At 42.8% G+C, this 19,195-nt stretch overlaps 1 protein-coding gene and 1 non-coding gene across 2 annotated transcripts; one reads left to right on the plus strand and one right to left on the minus strand.

Moving 5' to 3' along the window:
- Positions 1-3,521: 3,521 nt before the first annotated feature.
- On the minus strand, positions 3,522-16,126 carry LOC144484822 (putative G-protein coupled receptor 139). Its single transcript, XM_078203184.1, has 4 exons — positions 16,123-16,126; positions 13,851-13,928; positions 8,963-8,977; positions 3,522-4,432 (listed from the first exon to the last, which is right to left on the minus strand). Exons 1-4 carry the CDS (start codon positions 16,124-16,126, stop codon positions 3,522-3,524), a joined length of 1,008 nt encoding a protein of 335 aa, XP_078059310.1.
- Positions 16,127-18,288: 2,162 nt separating this feature from the next.
- trnal-aag (transfer RNA leucine (anticodon AAG)) lies at positions 18,289-18,370 on the plus strand. The gene has a single exon. It is a non-coding gene; the product is annotated as a tRNA-Leu (tRNA).
- Positions 18,371-19,195: the final 825 nt, after the last annotated feature.

Genomic DNA, 19,195 nt, shown 5'->3' on the forward strand with positions numbered 1-19,195 from the left:
AGCCAAAACATCCAAGTCTATGGGACAATTGCTGGCAAATGGGATTAGGTGGGCAGGTCAGGGCCTTTCATGCGTCGCTGCAGACTCGATGAGCCGAAAGGCCACTTCGACACTGTAATATTCTGTGATTCCGTGAATCTGTGAATCACATTGCAGGCGATGCAGCTAATGACTCTCCTGGCATCTCTGCATCAGCCCAAGAGGACAATGGCTAATTTGTTAAAAATGCTCAGAGGTAGAGAAGCCACAGATGGCAGTGGGTCCTCTTACAGCTGTCTTTCAATCACTCGTCTATTCCAATTTAAACAAGAGGTGCGAAGACGAGAACAACACTGCCTGCAATCAATGTGCAGTGATCTCACCGTTACATCATGGAACTGATGGAGGTCAGGAACAAGGCAGCAAGATCTTTCTCGCAAAATACATCCATACATACAAACACACATTGGCTCAATAATCGCCAGACCCGAGGCCCGCGTTCGATTCCCAGTCAGGGGCTAACAATTGACTGCTCTCATGCAGCACAGGAATTTAGAAGAGCTGAAATTACATCCGATCGATACCAGGAGAGATCTTTGTGCTAGTTTGAACAGCAGGGAGAAAAGTTCGCCCCATTTCTTAATTACCCACAGCAATTCATATTGCTATTGTCCTTGTTGCTTCCTCCTTTCAAAATAAGTATGTTGCCTTCTGCTGCATTAACTGTAACTGGAGCTGACCATATTCAAGGAGCAATGTTAGAATCAACCTGTTGGAAAGCTTATTGTGATGCATCTGTTGAACAACATTAGATTTTCACTTCTCTGTTTTCGTCACACTGGACGTAATGTCAAAAGATGAGCAAGTTCAAAGTGTAACAACGTGCACAAGACTGGAAGGAGTGTGTGATTGTGTATAATTGGCACTGTGCACGTTCCTGTAATCAGTGTCTTGGAGAATCAGGAAGATGAGGTTCTGCTGGTCTAATGATTAGGGTTCAGTGCTTTCAGGGTCAAAGATCGGCTTCGATATACTAAGATTTAATGTGTGGGATAACCTGTTAATCAAAACTGATTTGGTTCCTGAGTGAAAACAGCTCTGCCCGAATCAGTGATGTGAGATTTGTAGTTTCGTGTCTGAGTTGGAAATGCCACATGGGACACAGGTCAAGAACAAGCGGGGAAAGAGAAGGACAGTTATAGACATCAAAAAGCTGATGGTAAAAATGGTAATGCTTGGTAAAATCTGGGTGGCAATGGTGCAAACTCACAAATAGAGAGGGTGGTGGTTGTCTGGAACTTGCCACCGGGGGAGGTAGCGGAAGCAGATACGTTAGTGACTTTTAAGGGATGCCTTGACAAACACATGAATAGCATGGGAATAGAGGGATATGTTCCCCAGAAGGGCAGGGGGCTTTAGTTCAGACGGGCAGCATTGTTGGTAGGCTTGGAAGGCCGAAGAGACTGTTCCTGTCCTCTAATTTTCTTTGTTCTTCCTTAAATATCACGTAGATGTGGATTCAAGTCTCAGCCAAATGATAAGAAAACTTCTCGGTGAATGAAACACTAAACTCTCCGACTCCATAGAGAAACTAGTAATTGTGAGAGAATGCGGGATAGAAACTATCCCCTCGAGTTTCCTCCACGATGGACCAAGAACATGACGGACCTAAGCGCAGACTGCTAACTGAGGGGCCATAGACTCCGAACTAAGAGCTCAGTGGTCGAACATCTGACTGACGATCAAGAGATCCCCGTTTCAAATCCGCATGACCCATTCATTCATTTATGACCACTTTTTTCCCACGTTTTCGTTCCTTTCGTTGACTGGAAAGCGCGTTGTGACGTATAATGATTGGGAAAAGCGCTATATAAATGGAAGTCCGTCTTTCTTTAACGATCTTCAATCCCAGTCTTCGGTATTCGACTTCAGTCAGTGGAAACAGTTTGTCCCTGTCTGCCCGATCAAATGGTCTTTTTTTCCATATTAGGAGAAGGGGAATAACCACGACACCACAGCAAAACTGTGGTGGTGCAATAGGCAAAGGAGCTTATTTAGATTTTGTGTGGTCATGCGGGAGTTCTGGATTATGTTTTACGAGAAGAGAATAGGCGTTGGATATATACGTTGGATATATAGGGTGGGTTCGAGTCATGTTATTCTCTGTGGCGTAATTTGTCAGTGCGTTTGGCTGTTAACCGAAAAAGTGGTCGTTCAAAAGCATCCACACAAGGCGATTTCACTTTTCAAAAACAATTAGCGTTGACTGTCGCACAGTTTCGCTTGGGTCCTTGGGCAACAATAAAAATGTTTCTCACGGTTTACCGGCTCGACTGATATCTGGTCTTAACAACATTATTTAGCTAATGAATATTCATTCATACATATTACATGCAATAATATGTTTATTTCAAATATGCTGTTAAAGTTAAGAAATCCAATCAAATAAGAACGTTGGCTGAATGTGGTGTTGTGTCAGTTCTCCGAGGGGTCCTCGTCCTGAGATTGGACCCCAGTCTTTTAGATTTCCCGACCAGTGGAAACAATACCTGAGAATACCGCTGGTTTCAGTGAGATCGCCTCTCATTTTTATTAACTCCAGGGAATTTCAGCCCAATTTACACAGCCTCCAATCCCAGGAGAAAACTCTCATCCCAGGGACCAATCTTGACATTGACAACCGAGTATCACAGTAATCACAAGCAATAGACATTCAGTAAGAGTTACGAGGTCACTCGTGGAAAGAAAGATAACCACAAACTTTGCATGGTCGCAGGACACTTGATTGATGAAGTAGAACAGAAGTGGAGTTGACGCTATAATGTTATTACCGGGAGAACTCAAAGCTGAAAGTCCTGGACAGTGACGGTAAAATTGAAACTGACCTGCCAGCAAATGATACTACTTAATTCATGGTCACATTCGGACAGCTGTCATTATATTGGGATGTTTGTATCATGGGTACAAGGAAGAGACCCATCAAAAAATTGGGATAGTTGGAACTAAAGTAAAGGACGAATAGTCTTCAACGTGGCAGGCTAGCCTCATTAATAGAGGAAAGACACTTGTTAGAGACTTGGGGTTCTTATATTCATGTTTTAAAAAAACGTGTGGGCACAGTAAGAATTCTCACAACACCAGGTTAACGTCGAACATGATTAATTGGTAGCACGAGCTTTCGGAACACTGCTCCTTCATCAGCCTCTCACCTGTTGAAGGATCAGAGCTCCGAAAGCTCGTGCAAACAAAAGATCTGTTGGACTTTAAGCTGGTGTTGTGAGAGTTCTTACTGTGCCCACCCCAGTCCAACGACAACATCTCCACATCAAGAAACTTGCGATCACCTGATGAATGAAAAGAAAAGACGAAGAAGCATTTGCTTTCTTATTTCTACACTTTGGTAGGTTGTGATTACATTAGAGATAATAATTCTCAGACATTGATATGAATTAGAGAGTATCCATTTTTATTTTCAAGCCTGTGCTGTTAAGAGGTGAAACAATTGACTAATTTTAGTAAAGAATTATAACTATTGGACTGCATTATTTTCTCGGAATAGTTAGTTTACTAATTCGGTTCAGTGGACATTGGAGAGCATTTTTCAACTCTTCTCTGAATTTCTTCTGAATGGCTGCGTAAATAAAGGTGTTGGTGCAGGAACTAAGAAGCTGCAGCATGTTTCCCGATTCCTGGAGAATAAATTTGGGATCACTGAAGCTTTTAATGTTATAATCGTTTGTGATTCGCACAGTCAAGAACTGTATAACAAATGTCATCCACAACAGGATGAAACTGCCAGAGATTGTGAAGAGTAAAATGATGGACTTTCTCCGGCTCTCCATCTTGGGGTCAGTCTGATTCTTTCCGCCATTGTCTGTACGAAGTCTCTTCCTGGCTCTACTGGCTGCTAGAATATGTCTGACGGTCAGAGCGTTGAACAGGAGAATTAGAAGGAACGGAGCACACGGGGTCAATATACAATTAAACCAGTCATATGCTGTCCATAGCAGTGAAGTATACCGGATATCCTTCAGTCTGCAATACCAGGGCACATTGTCAACCATGTAAATAGGCTCGTGAATAAAGTACCAGGGGATATTGGTTAAAAAGCCCAGGGCACAGACTGTTCCTATCACAACAGCCGCAGTTTTCTCGGTGCAGTATTTTATTTTCAACTTCTGGCAGCATATTGCCACAAAGCGATCAAAGGTAAACGTGACTGTTAACCAGACAGAACTCACTCTGGCTGCGTAAGTTAGGACTGTGCTCACACTACACAGCGGGGTGATGGACAAGAAGCTGCCTGGAAAATAAATGGCACTGATGCGATTTAATATCACAGCGGTGATAATGACCAGTAGATCTGTCACATTCATGGAGATAAGGTATCGAGTGATACATTTCGAAAGACCACACTTTCCTCTTGACAGGATCACAATCGCCACTAAATTAGCTGCATTAAACAGAAGGAGAATTAACTTACATGCAAAAACCACAATAATATCATCACATTGACCGAAATGCATGGACTCTTATTTTCTGCATCTGAAGCGATTTTCTGGGTCTGAAGAAAAAACAGCTGATTTAATAATATGAAGATGGACGTTAGATGGGGGCAGACATCACGGATGGAAGAAGTATATTCTTAATCATCAAAATGGATTATCTGTTTATCAAGCATTGACTTCTCAATTACCATTACATTTTACCGTGCACGGTAATGAATTAATAAAGTTTCTATTTCCGAAATCAACCAATTAGTGGAGTCTGATGACATTTCAACGGGTATGGAAAATATTGGTATTGATGTTTCCATGAATGGAGTAATTCGCTTACGAGGGTTGATTGGAGAAACGTGTCGAAATTTTTGTCAAATGTCAAAGATTCATTCGGGTTCTTCTGAGAGACGATCGGGAGAAAACTGCTCACGACACAGGAACTGCAAGCAAGGCAACAAATCCTCCATCCACACACCGACCAGAGTGAAGAACCTCATTGGACAAAACCATACCCTTAACACCGCAAACCATTCTCACCGTCTCCCAGGCTCGAAAAAAACAGACACTCCAGGAAGCGTGGAAAACGTGTAAGTGAGAGTGAAACAACGCGGCACCAAGGCCCCCATCCCCAGCTTATTCCTTACAAATCTCCAGTCTCTGGAAAACAAGCTAGACGAACTTAGAACGAGCCTCACTTTCCAAAGGGAACTGAGGGATTGCTGTGTACTCTGTTTCACAGAGACTCTTGCTTCACCGGACAGTGCCCTAAAACCAGTGGGCTTCTCAATCCATCGAATGGACCGTACAGCGGCCTTAGCCATGGCTAGGGGTGGTGGGCCTGCTTCTTTATCAACACCTTGTGGTGCCTAGACGTAGCGACACCGCAACTTTCTGCTCCCCAGACCTGGAATATCTCATGCTAAAATGCCACCCCTACTCCCTTCCGCGGGAGTTCACCGCCGTTATCCTGATGGGAGTTCACCTTCCACCCAATGCACACGTGAAGATTACGCCAGACGAAATATACATCACGACGATTAGCCTTGAGACGAGGCTTTGTTCATCGTTGCTGTGGACTTCAATCAGGCCAAACTCAAGAGCATACTACCAAGATACCACCAACACGTTTCCTATTCCAACAGAGGCCCAAACATCCTAAACCACTGCTGCACAAATATCAAACATGCTCTATCGTTGCCCAGACTTTTGCCAATCAAACCACAGGACAGTACTCTTGCTCCGGCTTACTAGCAAGAACTGAAGCGGGAGAATCCATCAAAGAAAGTCGTGCAATGTTAGTCTGAGGTTAGTATTTAAAAACTCTGTAACCAGCCTGAACGAGTACGCCACGACAGGAACTGACATCATTAATAAGTGTGTAGAAGGCAATGTGCCAACGAAGCAAATCGTGTGTTTCCAACCGGAAACAATGGATGAACAGGGATATCCACTGCTTGCTGAAGTCCAGGTCTGAGGCATTCAAGTCAAGCGACAGTGACCTATACAAGAAAGCCAGATACGATCTAAAGAGATACATCAAAGATGCCAAAGGACAGTACCGGACCACGCTAGAGTCCTAGGATAGCCACACGGAGCCCCGCTTGTCTGCAAGACATAACAGGCTATAAGATGAAGGCATGTTCAATCGCCGGCTCCAACGCACCTCTCCCTGATGATCTCAATACATTCTATGCCGGTTTTGAGCAAGAGGTCAGCCAGCACATGGCCTCTACCCTGGAAGCACAGGATGAACCTACATCTGGGGTCACCATTGCAGATGTCAGAGCAGCTTTCTTGAAGGTCAACCCACTGAAAGCGACTGGCTCAGATGGGGTACCCGGACGAGCATTCAGAACCTGCGAGGATCAGCTGGCGGGGGTATTCACAGACATCTTCAACCTCTCTTTACAACAATCTGAGATCCCTATCTACTTCAATAAGACGACCATCATCCCGGTACCGAAGAAAAACCAAGCAGTGTGCTTTAATGACTATCAGCCAGTGGCTCTGACAAATATCATCATGAAGTTCTTCGAAAGATTAGTCATGGCCTGAATCAATTCCAGCCTCCCGCACGACCTGGATCTACCACAATTTGCCTACCACCGCAACAGATCCACAGCAGACGCCGTTTTCCTGGCCCTGCACTCAACCTTAGAACACCTAGATAATAAGGACACCTTGTCAGATTCCTATTTATTGACTACAGCTCAGCCTTCAACACTATTATTCCCACGAAACTCATCTCCAAACTCCGTGGCCTGTGCCTCGGCACCTCCCTCTGCGACTGGATCCTGAACTTCCTCACTCATAGTCCTCAATCAGTAAGTTAAGGCAACAACACCTCCTCCACGGTAATCCTCAACCCCCGTGCCCCACAAGACTGTGTTCTCAGCCCCCTACTATAATCCTTATACACCTATGACTGTGTGGCCAAATTCCGCTCCATGTCGATTTTCAATTTTGCTGATGACACCACCTAGTGAGTCGGATCTCAAACAATGACGAGTACAGGAATCTGCTGAACTGGTGCGGCAAAAATAATCTCTCCCTCACTGTCAACAAAACGAAGGAGATTGCCATCAACATCAGGAAGCGTAAAGGAGAACATGCTCCTGTCTACATCAATGGGGCCGAAGTAGAAAGGGTCGGGAGTTTCAAGTTTTTAGGTCTCCAGATCACAAACAATCTGTCCTGGTAACCGCCCCCCCCCCCCGCCCCCCAATGGACGGAACTGTAGTTGAGAAAGCCCACCAACTTTCTCAGAAGACGAATGAAATTTGGCATGTCAGCTACGACTCTCACCAATTTTTACAGATGCACCATAGAAAGCATTATTTCTGGTTGTATCACAGCTTGGTATGGCTCCTGCTCTCCCCAAGATTGCAAGGAACTGCAAAAGTTTGTAAATGTTGCCCAATCCATCACGCAAACCAGCCTCCCATCCATTGACTCTGTCTACACTTCCCACTGCCCCGGCAAGGCAACCAGCATAATTAAGGACCCCATGCACCTCGGACATTCTCTCTTCCACCTTCTTCCTTCAGGAGATAGATACAAAAGTGTGAGGTCACGTACCAACCGACTCAAAAACAGCTTCTTCCCTGCTGCTCTCAGATTGTTGAATGGACTTACCTTGCATTAAGTTGATATTTGTCTACACCATAGCCATGACTCCAACACTACATTTTGTACTCTCTCGTTTCCTTCTCTATGAACGATATGTTTTGTCTGTATAGCACGCAAGAAGCAATACTTTTCACTGTATGTTAATACAGGGGACAATAATAAATCAAATCAAATCAAATCAAAACCTCAGAGGAAGGATTAAACCGAAGAGGGGATTGATTTAATGTTATATATAAGGGAAGAAATAGTGACGTCAGGACAAACTTTTGGCGCATGCAAATTTGCTGCATGAGAATGAGGTTGTGACAGTATTCGTAGCGACATTCAACAGGGCATTGACTTATCATCTGAATAGGAAACGTGTGTGGTGACAGGGAAACGAAGGGGGAAACTGGAGAAACTGAACTGATGTTGCCGAGCAAACGTCTATGCTGCGACAATTCGAATATTCCATGCACTGAAAGATTAGAAACTTGAACAGAAAGCACAGATGATATAGCAATAATTGGAATTAAAACATAGAGAAACATTTATTATATCGTATATCGGCACAACATGGATGATATCATACCTGTCGATCATGATGAGCATTTTTCACAGTTTAGCCCACTTAATTTAACTGTTCAATAATCTTTCGAATTTTATTTTTCCATCTAGACTGATTAGGATGTAACTTAAGTTTATCGGGACATTTTGATGTGTGACCTTTTACATCGCATCTTCTCAGCCAATTATAGTTCGGATTAATCATTGAAGTGCCAACAGAATCCTAGCAAGAAATGACCAGTCGTATCCTGTGAGATCGAATGGTTTCTCTTATCTTTGTATTCTGTTATGTAGCTTAGCCAATTTCACAGAATGGGACAATTATTACAGCTCAGCACGATGCCATTTGAGCAATTGTGATTGCATCGTTTCTCTGAATGCACGTCTCACCGAAGGTCATCCACCGTCCTATCCTCCTAACATTCCACGTTCATCCATCCAGATAAATATGCAGTTAATTTCTGAATTGTTCAAAAGGATCTCTCTCAACCACAATATCATGCAGTGTATCACAAACACTAGCCACTCGCAGCGTACAACCCATTTCCTTAAATGAATTTTGCTGATTTCATGAATTACTTTCATACTGTTCCCTTTAGTGTACGATGTTTTCACTGGTGGAAACAGCCTCTCCACATCCAGTAAGTCCAGAACTCTTCTAACATTGATATTTAGTCCCAAACATTTACATGCTTTTACGTCTATTCCAGGATCTTCACCGTGAAGTAACGTGGCCCTGTGGAGTATCTAATCAAATGTTTTGTGAACTCTGTTACAAATAACATCGATAGATATTAAGGGCACATTACAGCGGCTGCTGGAATCTGAAATCAGAAAGAGAAAATGCTGGAAAATTTCAGCAGGTCTGGCAGCATCTGTAGGAGAGTAAAGAGCTGAAGTTTCGAGTTCAGAAGGCCCTTTGTCAAACTTCTTTGTCAAAGCAAATTCTACACCGATAGATATTCCTATGTCCAGTACTTTGATCACTGCTTTATTAAGTCAAATCTGGTTCGTCTCGGATTTAGAAAACCATATCCTGAGTTATTTCACCACTTCTGCCCCTTGCCTTGCGCATCCCGACCAGAAAAATCTGTTTGTTGCCCACAGATCTTTGAACCCCTTTACTAATTTTAATCAAAGCGGCTAACTAGTTATTTAATCTTATATACGGAATGTACAACATATGAGATTTATGAAACCGTTCCTGAGAATTCACTCTCGAAGACTTGGTATCGTTATAGCAAACCTACATTGCACCATTTTTGAATGAAAAGTCTATCCTTCGTGAGGTGACATGGAAGAAAATGAGTATATTGCTCCTGGTATTCAAACGTCGGATAACTTCAACCCTTTTGTTTCATGGTATCCTTGAGACGCATTCAATTAGACAACGAATAACTTATTTTGAATCATTACCTGGGACTGCAATGACAGCAAGTGTAGTGTAGTAAATAGCATATCGTAGTCCAGTAGGTGGAGCATGCATCTTCTGTGAGGGGCAGCGATGTCTTTCTGAGAATGATTTGTGCTCTGCTCGACTTTCAAAGAACATTCTATTATACCTCATGTTATCCCCCGTAGACGCAATTAGGTCATATTACCAATAATGTTGCTTGCACTCACTGAACAAACACCGTTAATTAAACAATTACAATGGCGGATTGTAGCCTATGAGCAAGCACTTTGATATGGTCTGTTTTTAGCTTCGTTGTTAATATCATAGATTGAACACAATTACAAATGTGCGATTTTAAATTAAAATGTATATCTTTTAACAAAGGTGACCTGCTGACCTTCCCGCTTAAATGGACCTTCAATTCAACAATAACGATTTTTATTGCTAACCTATATCCTAATTAGGACAGTAACAATTCCATCTATATCAATGTTCTGGAATTGAATAGCGGTATAAAAACAAAAGGAGGCCTATCGACATGAAACTTGTACAAATGACATGAAAATCAAAGGAACCTCAAACTAGTCGATCCTTCTATAACTATGACCGCAGGCTCCAGAACGTAGAGTCATAATATCATGCAGTGCAGAAGAGACCCTTCGGCACATCGATTCCGCACCAACAAAAATACACTAAATGTAAACTAATCCCCCTTTACAGCATTTGGCCCATAGTCTTGAATGCTGTGGCATTTCATGTGCTCATCAAAAAAAACTTTGTTGGATTCCCACCTCTACAATCCTCCCAGGCAGTGCAGTCCAGACTTCTAACTCTCTCTGTGAAAAATGTTTCCTTAAAAGCCCTCTAAACCTCCTGCTCCTCACCTGAAAATTATGCCCCTTTGCTACTCATCCTTCAACGATGTCCTCCCCATCCTGTCCATAAACCTCTTAACCTTATCCAATCCAATCAGGTACCCTTTCTTTCTCCTCTGTTCTAAATATATTAATCCTATCCAGCCTCTCTCCATATCTAAAACTATTCATCTCAGGCGCCATCCTTGTGAATATTCTCTTCAGCCTCGCCAATGAAATCACATGCTTCCTATAATTGGGCGACAAGAACTGCACCCAGTACTTCCAGCTTTTGCCTATCCAAAGTTTCATACAGTTCCAACATAAACTCCCTGCTCACGTAATCTATACCACGAGGGATAGTGAAGTTCTGTATGCCTTCTTAACTATCATATTACTCTGTTCTGCCGCTTTCAAGGATCAGTGGACAAACATCCTAAGATAATTCTGCTCCTCTGAACTTCATTTTGTCCTTCCATCCATTGCATTCTCCCTTGTCATTTTACTCCTTCCGAAGTGTGTCATTCAACACTTCACAGGGCTATGCCCCTGATCGGCCGCATCTGAGCAACTCACAGAAAGATAGGAACATAGGAATTATGCGCAAATGTCGGTAAATTCAGCCCTGCTATCATGCTCCCCCGTGCAATCAGATCATTGTTGATCGATTCTTGGTCTCAAATGCATCACCCCAAATGCTCCCAATATCCCTCTTTCTCTTTTGATGCTGGAAATGTATCTGTCTCACTCTCGAAACCATTCAACGATTCAGACTCCACCGTGCTGTGGGACAACGAGTTCCACAAATCCATCACCGTTTGCGAGAAGTAGTTTCTCCTGAGCTCAGATTTTAATCTACAACCTCTCAACCTATATATGTGACCTCTTTTTCTGGATTGCCGCATAAGAGAAAGCAATTTCTCTACATTTACCTCATCAATCCATTTTACAATTTGATATCTCCCCAACAGAATCTGTCATCTCTATCTTCCTGCAATCTAGAAAATGTTCGCTAATAGCCACACCAGCATTTTTTTCTGTCACTCTTAAACTTACTTATCATCCGCCCACCTTCTCATCTATATCGTTTCGGAAAAATAGTCTATTTTTGGCATGAGGGAGCCATATACATCAGAACATAAGAAATAGGAGCAGGAGTAGGCCATCTAGCCCCTCGAGCCTGCCCCGCCATTCAATAAGATCATGGCTGACCTGAAGTGAATCAGTTCCACTTACCCGCCTGCTCCCCATAACCCTTAATTCCCTTACCGATCAGAAATCCATCTATCCGTAACGTAAAAATATTCAACGATGTACCCCCACCACTTCAGTGGGCAGAGAATTCCAGAGATTCACCACCCTCTGAGAGAAGAAGTTCCTCCCCAACTCTATCCGAAACTTAACCCCCTTTATTTTGAGGCTGTGCCCTCTAGTTCTGGTTTCCTTTCTAAGTGGAAAGAATCTCACCACTTCAATAGTGAAGTGTACCTGTTCCATTCGGTATCTACCCACTCTGGCTTTTTCTTTCTTTCTGTCGATAGATCTGCCTCAGTCCTTCCCTCTCTCAGTCTAACTATTCATTTCCCTCTTTTGTTTTTGTTCCTCCTATTCTCTCCCTGTCTGGGTGGAATCAAGTTGAATTGAATTGATTCCTGAAATTAGGCGGTTGTTGATTTTAATGGCGGAGGAGACGCAATGGGACATGTGATCTAATCCATCTCCAATGATTCTGTTCACTGCCAATACTAGTTCCGACAGCAATGACTTCTGTTGGTGTCGTTGATAGGAAGTTTAAGGCATTAAATTTAGGATAGCGACATTTGTGGAGGAGTGTGATCAAATTCTCCCAATGTCAGATTTTTATTTAAATTACTTTAAACGTTACGAACTTTGATCAAACATGTGATCATTAAAATTGAATGCAGTAGAATGTGTCACCATTCATTTTGATTAGAGAAACCAGCAGAGAGAATGTAAAGTGAGCAACTGACGGGCTTGTGGAACGAGTTTAGTTGCTCCACAAGTATACCGGATCTGCTTCAAATCATGCATCGCAAAGTTTCTGTAGTGCAGTCGTTACCACGTTTGCCTCACATGCGCACAGATCCCCGGGTCAAGACCGAGCAAAAACATTTCGAAATGGGTTAATTTCAAATGATTCAGATTTATTCTTGCTTTTCGCGAAACATTGATTGAGGTCTTGTGGCATTTAAAATGGGAATCACTCAATAAAGAGATTAAAAGGGAAGGTCTGTGATAGAGAGCATAACAGGATGGGTTAACTGACACAAGGAATGATGGACAAGGGCAACATTGGGTGGTTCCCAATATTTTTATACTTTGCTGCTTTTATGGGTGAACTCCAGCTCTCAATTCCTCCGGCAATTTCACCGCTCAAACTGAGACTTTCTCCATTCCGCTTTGTTAATGTCACAGTTACTTCTTTCTGAATGAAAACTGCTTGCAATCAGTCGAAGCCAAATAGTTTTGTGCTTCATTCAGCGAGAAGTTTTCTTATCATTTAGCCCGATATTGTTATCCCGAAATGAGTGAAATTTGTGCCAATGCAAACGGTTAAATCTGACCTATTACCAAATAGATTTTACCTCGTATCACCATCTCCATCATCAGCGCTTTTCATCCTATCTCTGTCCTTCACTATCTGTGTTTGTTTTTGACCTTTTATCCATGTGACATTTTCAACTCGGAAGCAAAACTACAAACCTCACTCCACCGTTTCTGGCAGAGCTGCTTTGGACCAGGAAGTATTACGCTTTGTTTATCAAAAACATAAAATCTTAGTGCATCGAAGCCAGCCTGTGACCCCGAAAGCACCGAACACTAGCCACTAGATCAGCAGGATGTAATTTTACTGATTTTCGCAGTCACGGATTACAGGAATGTGCACAGTGCCAATTATACACAGTCTCCCACTCCTTCCAGTCTGTTCAGATATGAAATTGTTCATATTTTCACACTAGCTTCCAGTGTGACCAAAGCAGAGCTGTGACAAGCTAATGTTGTTCAGAATTTTTACCACACTCAGGTTTATAACATTTCGATGCCAACATTCCTCGAACGTGGTGAGCTACAGTGAAATTTAATGCAGTTGAAGATAGCTTACTCATTTTTTCAGGAGGAACCAGCAAGGTCAAAGTAAATATGAATTGCTGTGGGTTTTTGATGGGATTGTGCATTGGGACTGATATTTCGCTCTGCTGTTCAGATTGGCACAGGTATTGAACGACCATTTTCAGCCTGCAGTTGTGTTTTGGGTTCCGTGGTGTGATGGTGAGCACTCTGGACTCTGAATCCAGCAATCCGAGTTCAAAATTCGGCTTTAATTTGCAAATGCAGATGGTTGATTTGCGGAGGTGCATTTTGTTTAAATTTCTCACAAAGTACGAATCGAGAGGACAATTTGTCAGCCAGTTCCACTGCTATTACAATGCACATTGCTGAGCTTCTGGTGCCAGGTGCCTGCAACATCAGTGTTTTTCATCTTTTCGCTGCTCTTTAACTCCTCTGTTGAAAAAAAGAAACAGTTGGTGTCACACAATAACAATTCGACTGGAGTCTGACAATTATTGAGCAAGTGTGTGCGTGCGTGTGTGTGTGTGTGTCTGTGCGCCTGTGTGTCTTTGTCTATGTGTGTGTGTGTGTGTGTGTGTGTGAGAAAGAGAGCGTTGGTGTGTGTGTGTGTGTGTGTGTTTTGGGATAAAAGTCTTCCATCAGAGTGCTGTTGATTCAATGGGTGACGGTTCACACTCTGGCCTCTCGCCTCCTAACCTTTGTTTAAATTTGGACAGGTAACAGAGTGAATTACACCTCTAGGTGGACACAAAGCCCACTGTCGCTTCCCCGACTCTCAGCGCTTTGTATTCTTGAGCAATCGTTCTCTAGGGCTGATGCAATGACGCCAAGAGAGTCATTCGCTGCAACAACTGCAACTTGCACATTGCTGAGTTTCTGGCGAAAGATGCCTGCATCAGCAATGTTTTTTCATCTTTCGCTGCTCTTTAAATCATCTGTTGAAAGAAAGGAGCAGTTGGTGTCACACAACACCAACCATTCGACTGGAGATTGGCAATTATTGAGCAAGTGTGTGTTTGTGTGTTTTGGGAGAAAGGCCGAGTGTCATAGGTCAGAATGCTATCATTTCCATGTCGTAGCGCTTCGCAGTTTGGACTCTCGCCGTCCCACCTCTTGTTTAAATTGGGACAGGTGAGTAAGTGAATGGTACAAGTAGGTCGATCCCCAACAAAATATATACTGAATTCGTAACATCTTTTGAAATGATTAATCCTTATTATGTTTCATTTCATGTCAAACAGGGTGACAGATCCTTGTATCTTATTATTTAAAACCTCAGCCCTTTGACGATGTAAACAGGTCAAGTTCAGTCAAAGAAAACTAATCCACATTGAACGAGAAAAAAAGACACTGAAGGTACTGCAAACCCCACCTCAAAACAGAAAATATTGGAAACAGCAGGTCAAACAGCGTCTACGGTGAGGGAAACAGAATGAATGGTTCGGGTCGCTGACGTTTTATCCAAACTGGAAGAAGTTAGATGTTTAATGGTTTACGAGCAAATACAGAGTGAGGGAAAATAGAGGGCGAGAACCCTATTTATGATCTTATGATAGGATGTAAGGCTGGAGTGATTGAATGACAATGAGGATGATTATTGTTCCCACTGACATAATCTTCCAGATCTTGCTTTAAACCTTGCGCAAAATGAGAAGAAATTTGCTCTCTGAATTAAGGACTAAACTCTTCGACTGCCCGGGAAGCAGGGATAGCTTTAATTCAGAAAGCAGTGACGGTGAGATTAGTGGGGCGGCACGGTGGGACGGTGGTTTGCACTGCTGCCTCACAGGGACAGGGACCCGAGTTAGATTCCCTGTTTGGGTCACTATCTGTGTGAAGTATGCACGTTCTTCCCGTGGCTGCATGGGTTTTCTCCCACAGTCGGAAAGATGTGCTGGTTAGGTGCACTGACCCGAGTGGGCGCTGGAGTGTGGCGGGTCGGTGAATTTCATCATAAATTGCAAAGTTAGCCTTACTTGTGACTAACAAAGCAAAGCGGGATAGAGAAAGACTCCGTTTGAACGGTGACACTGCCAAGACTTCACCAACGAAAGCAGCAAACACAGCGTGGGGCTCGAACCCACGACCCTGAGATTGAGAGTTTCATACTCCACCAACTGACCGCGAGGGACACATATCAGAACTGGCACTTAATATTCTAAAATGCGTGGAGACAAATATGGCTTTGCCATCTGGTGTCTCAGCTTGTTCTGATTACAATGTTTACAATTAATCAACCTACAGAATGCTTTAGGTAAGAAGGCACTCCTCTCTATCATCAATAACTTCATTTACATCTTCCACTTCTTAGCTTCACCTCCTTTCAAACATTGCAAACTCCTCCTACATCTTTCACCTGAACATTTTTGATCTAAATACTCAAAACAGGTGGGGGAAACAGCGTCACAGTATGTCCGAAGTCAAACTGTCACCCCATTTTCAGACGTTTCAATCTGGTTAAGTGAATGTCCGCAAGGATTGTCACCTTTTGAAAATGCCTGGATTCTCTGTGAGTGTGTTGTGCTCACAGCAGCATTGCCGTGTGCGCTCAGGTTCTCAAATCATATCCCATGTGAGCCAATTCCGCCATGTCACGGGAATGAAACTAACAAAATCCACGTCTTACCCATTACAAAACAAGGGCGTGTTCAAGATTTGAACCCGGGACCTCTTGAAAGCTTTTGGACTTTAAACACCCAAAGTGAGAACACCCCTAGACCAACAAGCTATCGGTACAAAAGCGCGTCAACTAAATATATATTTTATTGCCATCCAAAAGCGGATCAGACATCTGCACTGAAATGTGGCAACGTTGGAAAAACTCAGGAAGTCAGACAGCGTCTGTCCATAGGGAAACAAAGATAAATATTCACCTCCAAGACCTTTCATTAACATTGGGAATGTTTAGAGATGTTGGGAGTTCAAAACAAATGAAATCCAGCAGGGAGGAAACATAACAACATCTGGTAGGGTGGAAGCCTGGAGAAAATGAATGAGGGAAACAGAGAATCACAGAATGATTATACCACAGGGTGAGACGATTACAAAGTTACTTGCACGACCGACGTGCGTTGTGGGTGAAGGGGAACCAGAGGACGTACTGTGCATATATTTCAACAGAACCACAGTGATGAGGTTGGTGGGCTTGAAAGTTGATCGTTACGCAAAGAAACATAGGAACGTAGGAATTGGGAGCAGGTGTCGGCAAATTCAGCCCTTTGGTCCTGTTCCGCCATTCAATCAGATCATGGTTGACCTCTCTTTGATCTGAAATCTACCTCCCCACCTGTTCTCTATACCCCTTTGATGCGTTTTTCTCTATCAGAAATATTTCTATCCCTTCTTGAAATCATTCAATGATTCAGACTCCACCGCGCTATGGGACAGCGAGTTCCATCAATGCACCACCCTTTGCGAGAAGTAGTTCTTCCTCATCTCAGTTTTAAATCCACGGGCTCTCAAACTATACACGTTCTTGTTCTTGATTGTCCCATAAGAAGAAGCTTTTGGTCTACCTTTTCTTTATCAATCCATTTAGAATTTTATATACCTCTATCAGATCCCCTCCCCATCCTTCTAAACTTTAGCATTTTGTGGGACCATTTCACCTCACTGTCAATTCCATGACCCAGCGAATTCAACCCGTGTTGTCATTGGCTTAAGGAAGCAATTATGTTCCATCCAAACAGGACATTTTGAAGGAGAAACGTGTCACAAGTGAAAAAGAACTGAGATGAAAATAATGAGCAAAGGGACATGTGTGAAGTCAGTTTGAAAAACACAGTTCACCGGTTTCAGTCGTCCAGTGGCTTGTGTTCATCACTCTCCCTGTGATGTCTGGTTTCAATTCCCGCTTTGGAAAAGAAGACTATTTGCTCTCAGCAAACCATTAATAATGATCTGATTTACTCTCTGATCGAAAGCAGATCTACTAGAATCAGCCGAGTGAGGTTTGCAAGTTTACATCAGAGCTGGAAGTTTCACATGTGCAACAGTTCAAGAACAAACACAGAAAGAGAAGGACAGTGATAGGGTGTATAGTACGAACGATTGAGAAGTTGTTGCAAGGTAAAATCTGTTTTGGTAATTAGTCAGATTTTACCGTTTACATTGACACTGAATTATGAAACTTTTTCCCGCACTCTTCATTGAAAAGCATTTGGAAATATTTCTGTCCGGTTTCGAACCGTTGGAAACGAAAGTGATAATTGCACTGGAGTGTTTGTTATATGTTGTCATTGGCTGAACACATCACTGGTGTTGAAACAGAAGGCGCCATTTTGCAGGAGAAAGCTGTTTGTGGCGAAAGTGGCGTGAAAATTAAAGTAACAAAAGCAGCGTGGATAATTTAAATTCTAAAACACGCTGCTGGTCTGGTGATTAGAGTTTGACTTTTTCGCTGCTGTTTAGATTACTGGTCTGGAATTGAAGATTTATTGCCACCATCCAAACTCTGAAAACAAATATGAGTTATTGCCTGGATGAACATATAAAACATAATATGATCCTTAAGTGCAAACTCTGTGCAAATTCAACAGGAGGTTCCGTTGTCATTTCTGGCAGGAAATTGGGAAGAGACGAGCTGATGGACAGTTTAAATGATGCCGGCCGTTCACTGCAGCTCATTGTGTTTCTGACATGAGGTGATTTCTGTTTGTTGCGCAGTTTAGGTTTACCTGAATCAGAGAAGGAGCAGGCTCATGCTTCCTGATGGCCTTTCCAAGTTTCATTGCTTTTATTGAATTTCAGTAACATTATCATTAAATAACATGACCGCGATATATTCCGAAGTGGTAGCGTGGCCGAGCGGTCTAAGGCGCTGGATTAAGGCTCCAGTTTCTGCGGAGGCGTGGGTTCGAATCCCACCGCTGCCAAAATAAATTTGCGTTTTGGTCTAACAGCTCAGATTGAGTGCAGGAGTGCGTGCAGTGTCGTTTTCGTCATGAGCAACGAGCAGGGACATGACCAACTTAAAACGTTGTTGGGGTAAAGCAGCGTGTGTTCAAGTGGCTCCTTTCGAGAGCACACATAGGCTGAATTTCTGACTGCCGAGTTGAACAACCTGATGAAGAAGCAGTTCTCCTGAAAGTTCGCAATTCCAAATAAGCCTGTTGGACTTTTACCTGGTGAGAATTCTTACTGTACCCACTCCAGTCCAACGCCGGCATCTTTGCATCATGATATAAATAACAGGATTACAAACAGTGAGACTGTATTCCCTGCCCAGGAATTAAGGTGATGGACTTGAATTTTCGAAGTGAAGTTCAAAACCTATCATGTACACGTCCCATCATTCCTCGTTCTAACCAGATATTTTCAGAATTAACCTGGCTCTTGTGATAACCACCGAACTACAGAAACACGGTGTGATGACCTCGGGGCAAGCAGATCCGGTTTACTGAAGAAACAACTAGACTGGCTCCAGAAGCCCATCTTTTGCCCACAGCAATTGATATTACATTGTCTCTGCTGATTTTTCCTGTCAAAATGAATAATGATACTTCCTACTGCATTAACGTTTCGTAATAACATGTTCGAGAAAAAGTATTCATGACGTGTAAAGCAAATCAACTGAACACCTGAAATTTGCGGCATTTGATCACTTTCCCCCACAAATGCTGCTGCCTCGAATTCAATGCCTCAGAACACTCATCAACGCTTTTAACAGAGGTGATCCCTATCAGATCTGGTGCTGCAGG

This window comes from Mustelus asterias, unplaced genomic scaffold (genome assembly GCF_964213995.1).
Source record: "Mustelus asterias unplaced genomic scaffold, sMusAst1.hap1.1 HAP1_SCAFFOLD_129, whole genome shotgun sequence".
Classification (NCBI taxonomy): domain Eukaryota; kingdom Metazoa; phylum Chordata; class Chondrichthyes; order Carcharhiniformes; family Triakidae; genus Mustelus; species Mustelus asterias.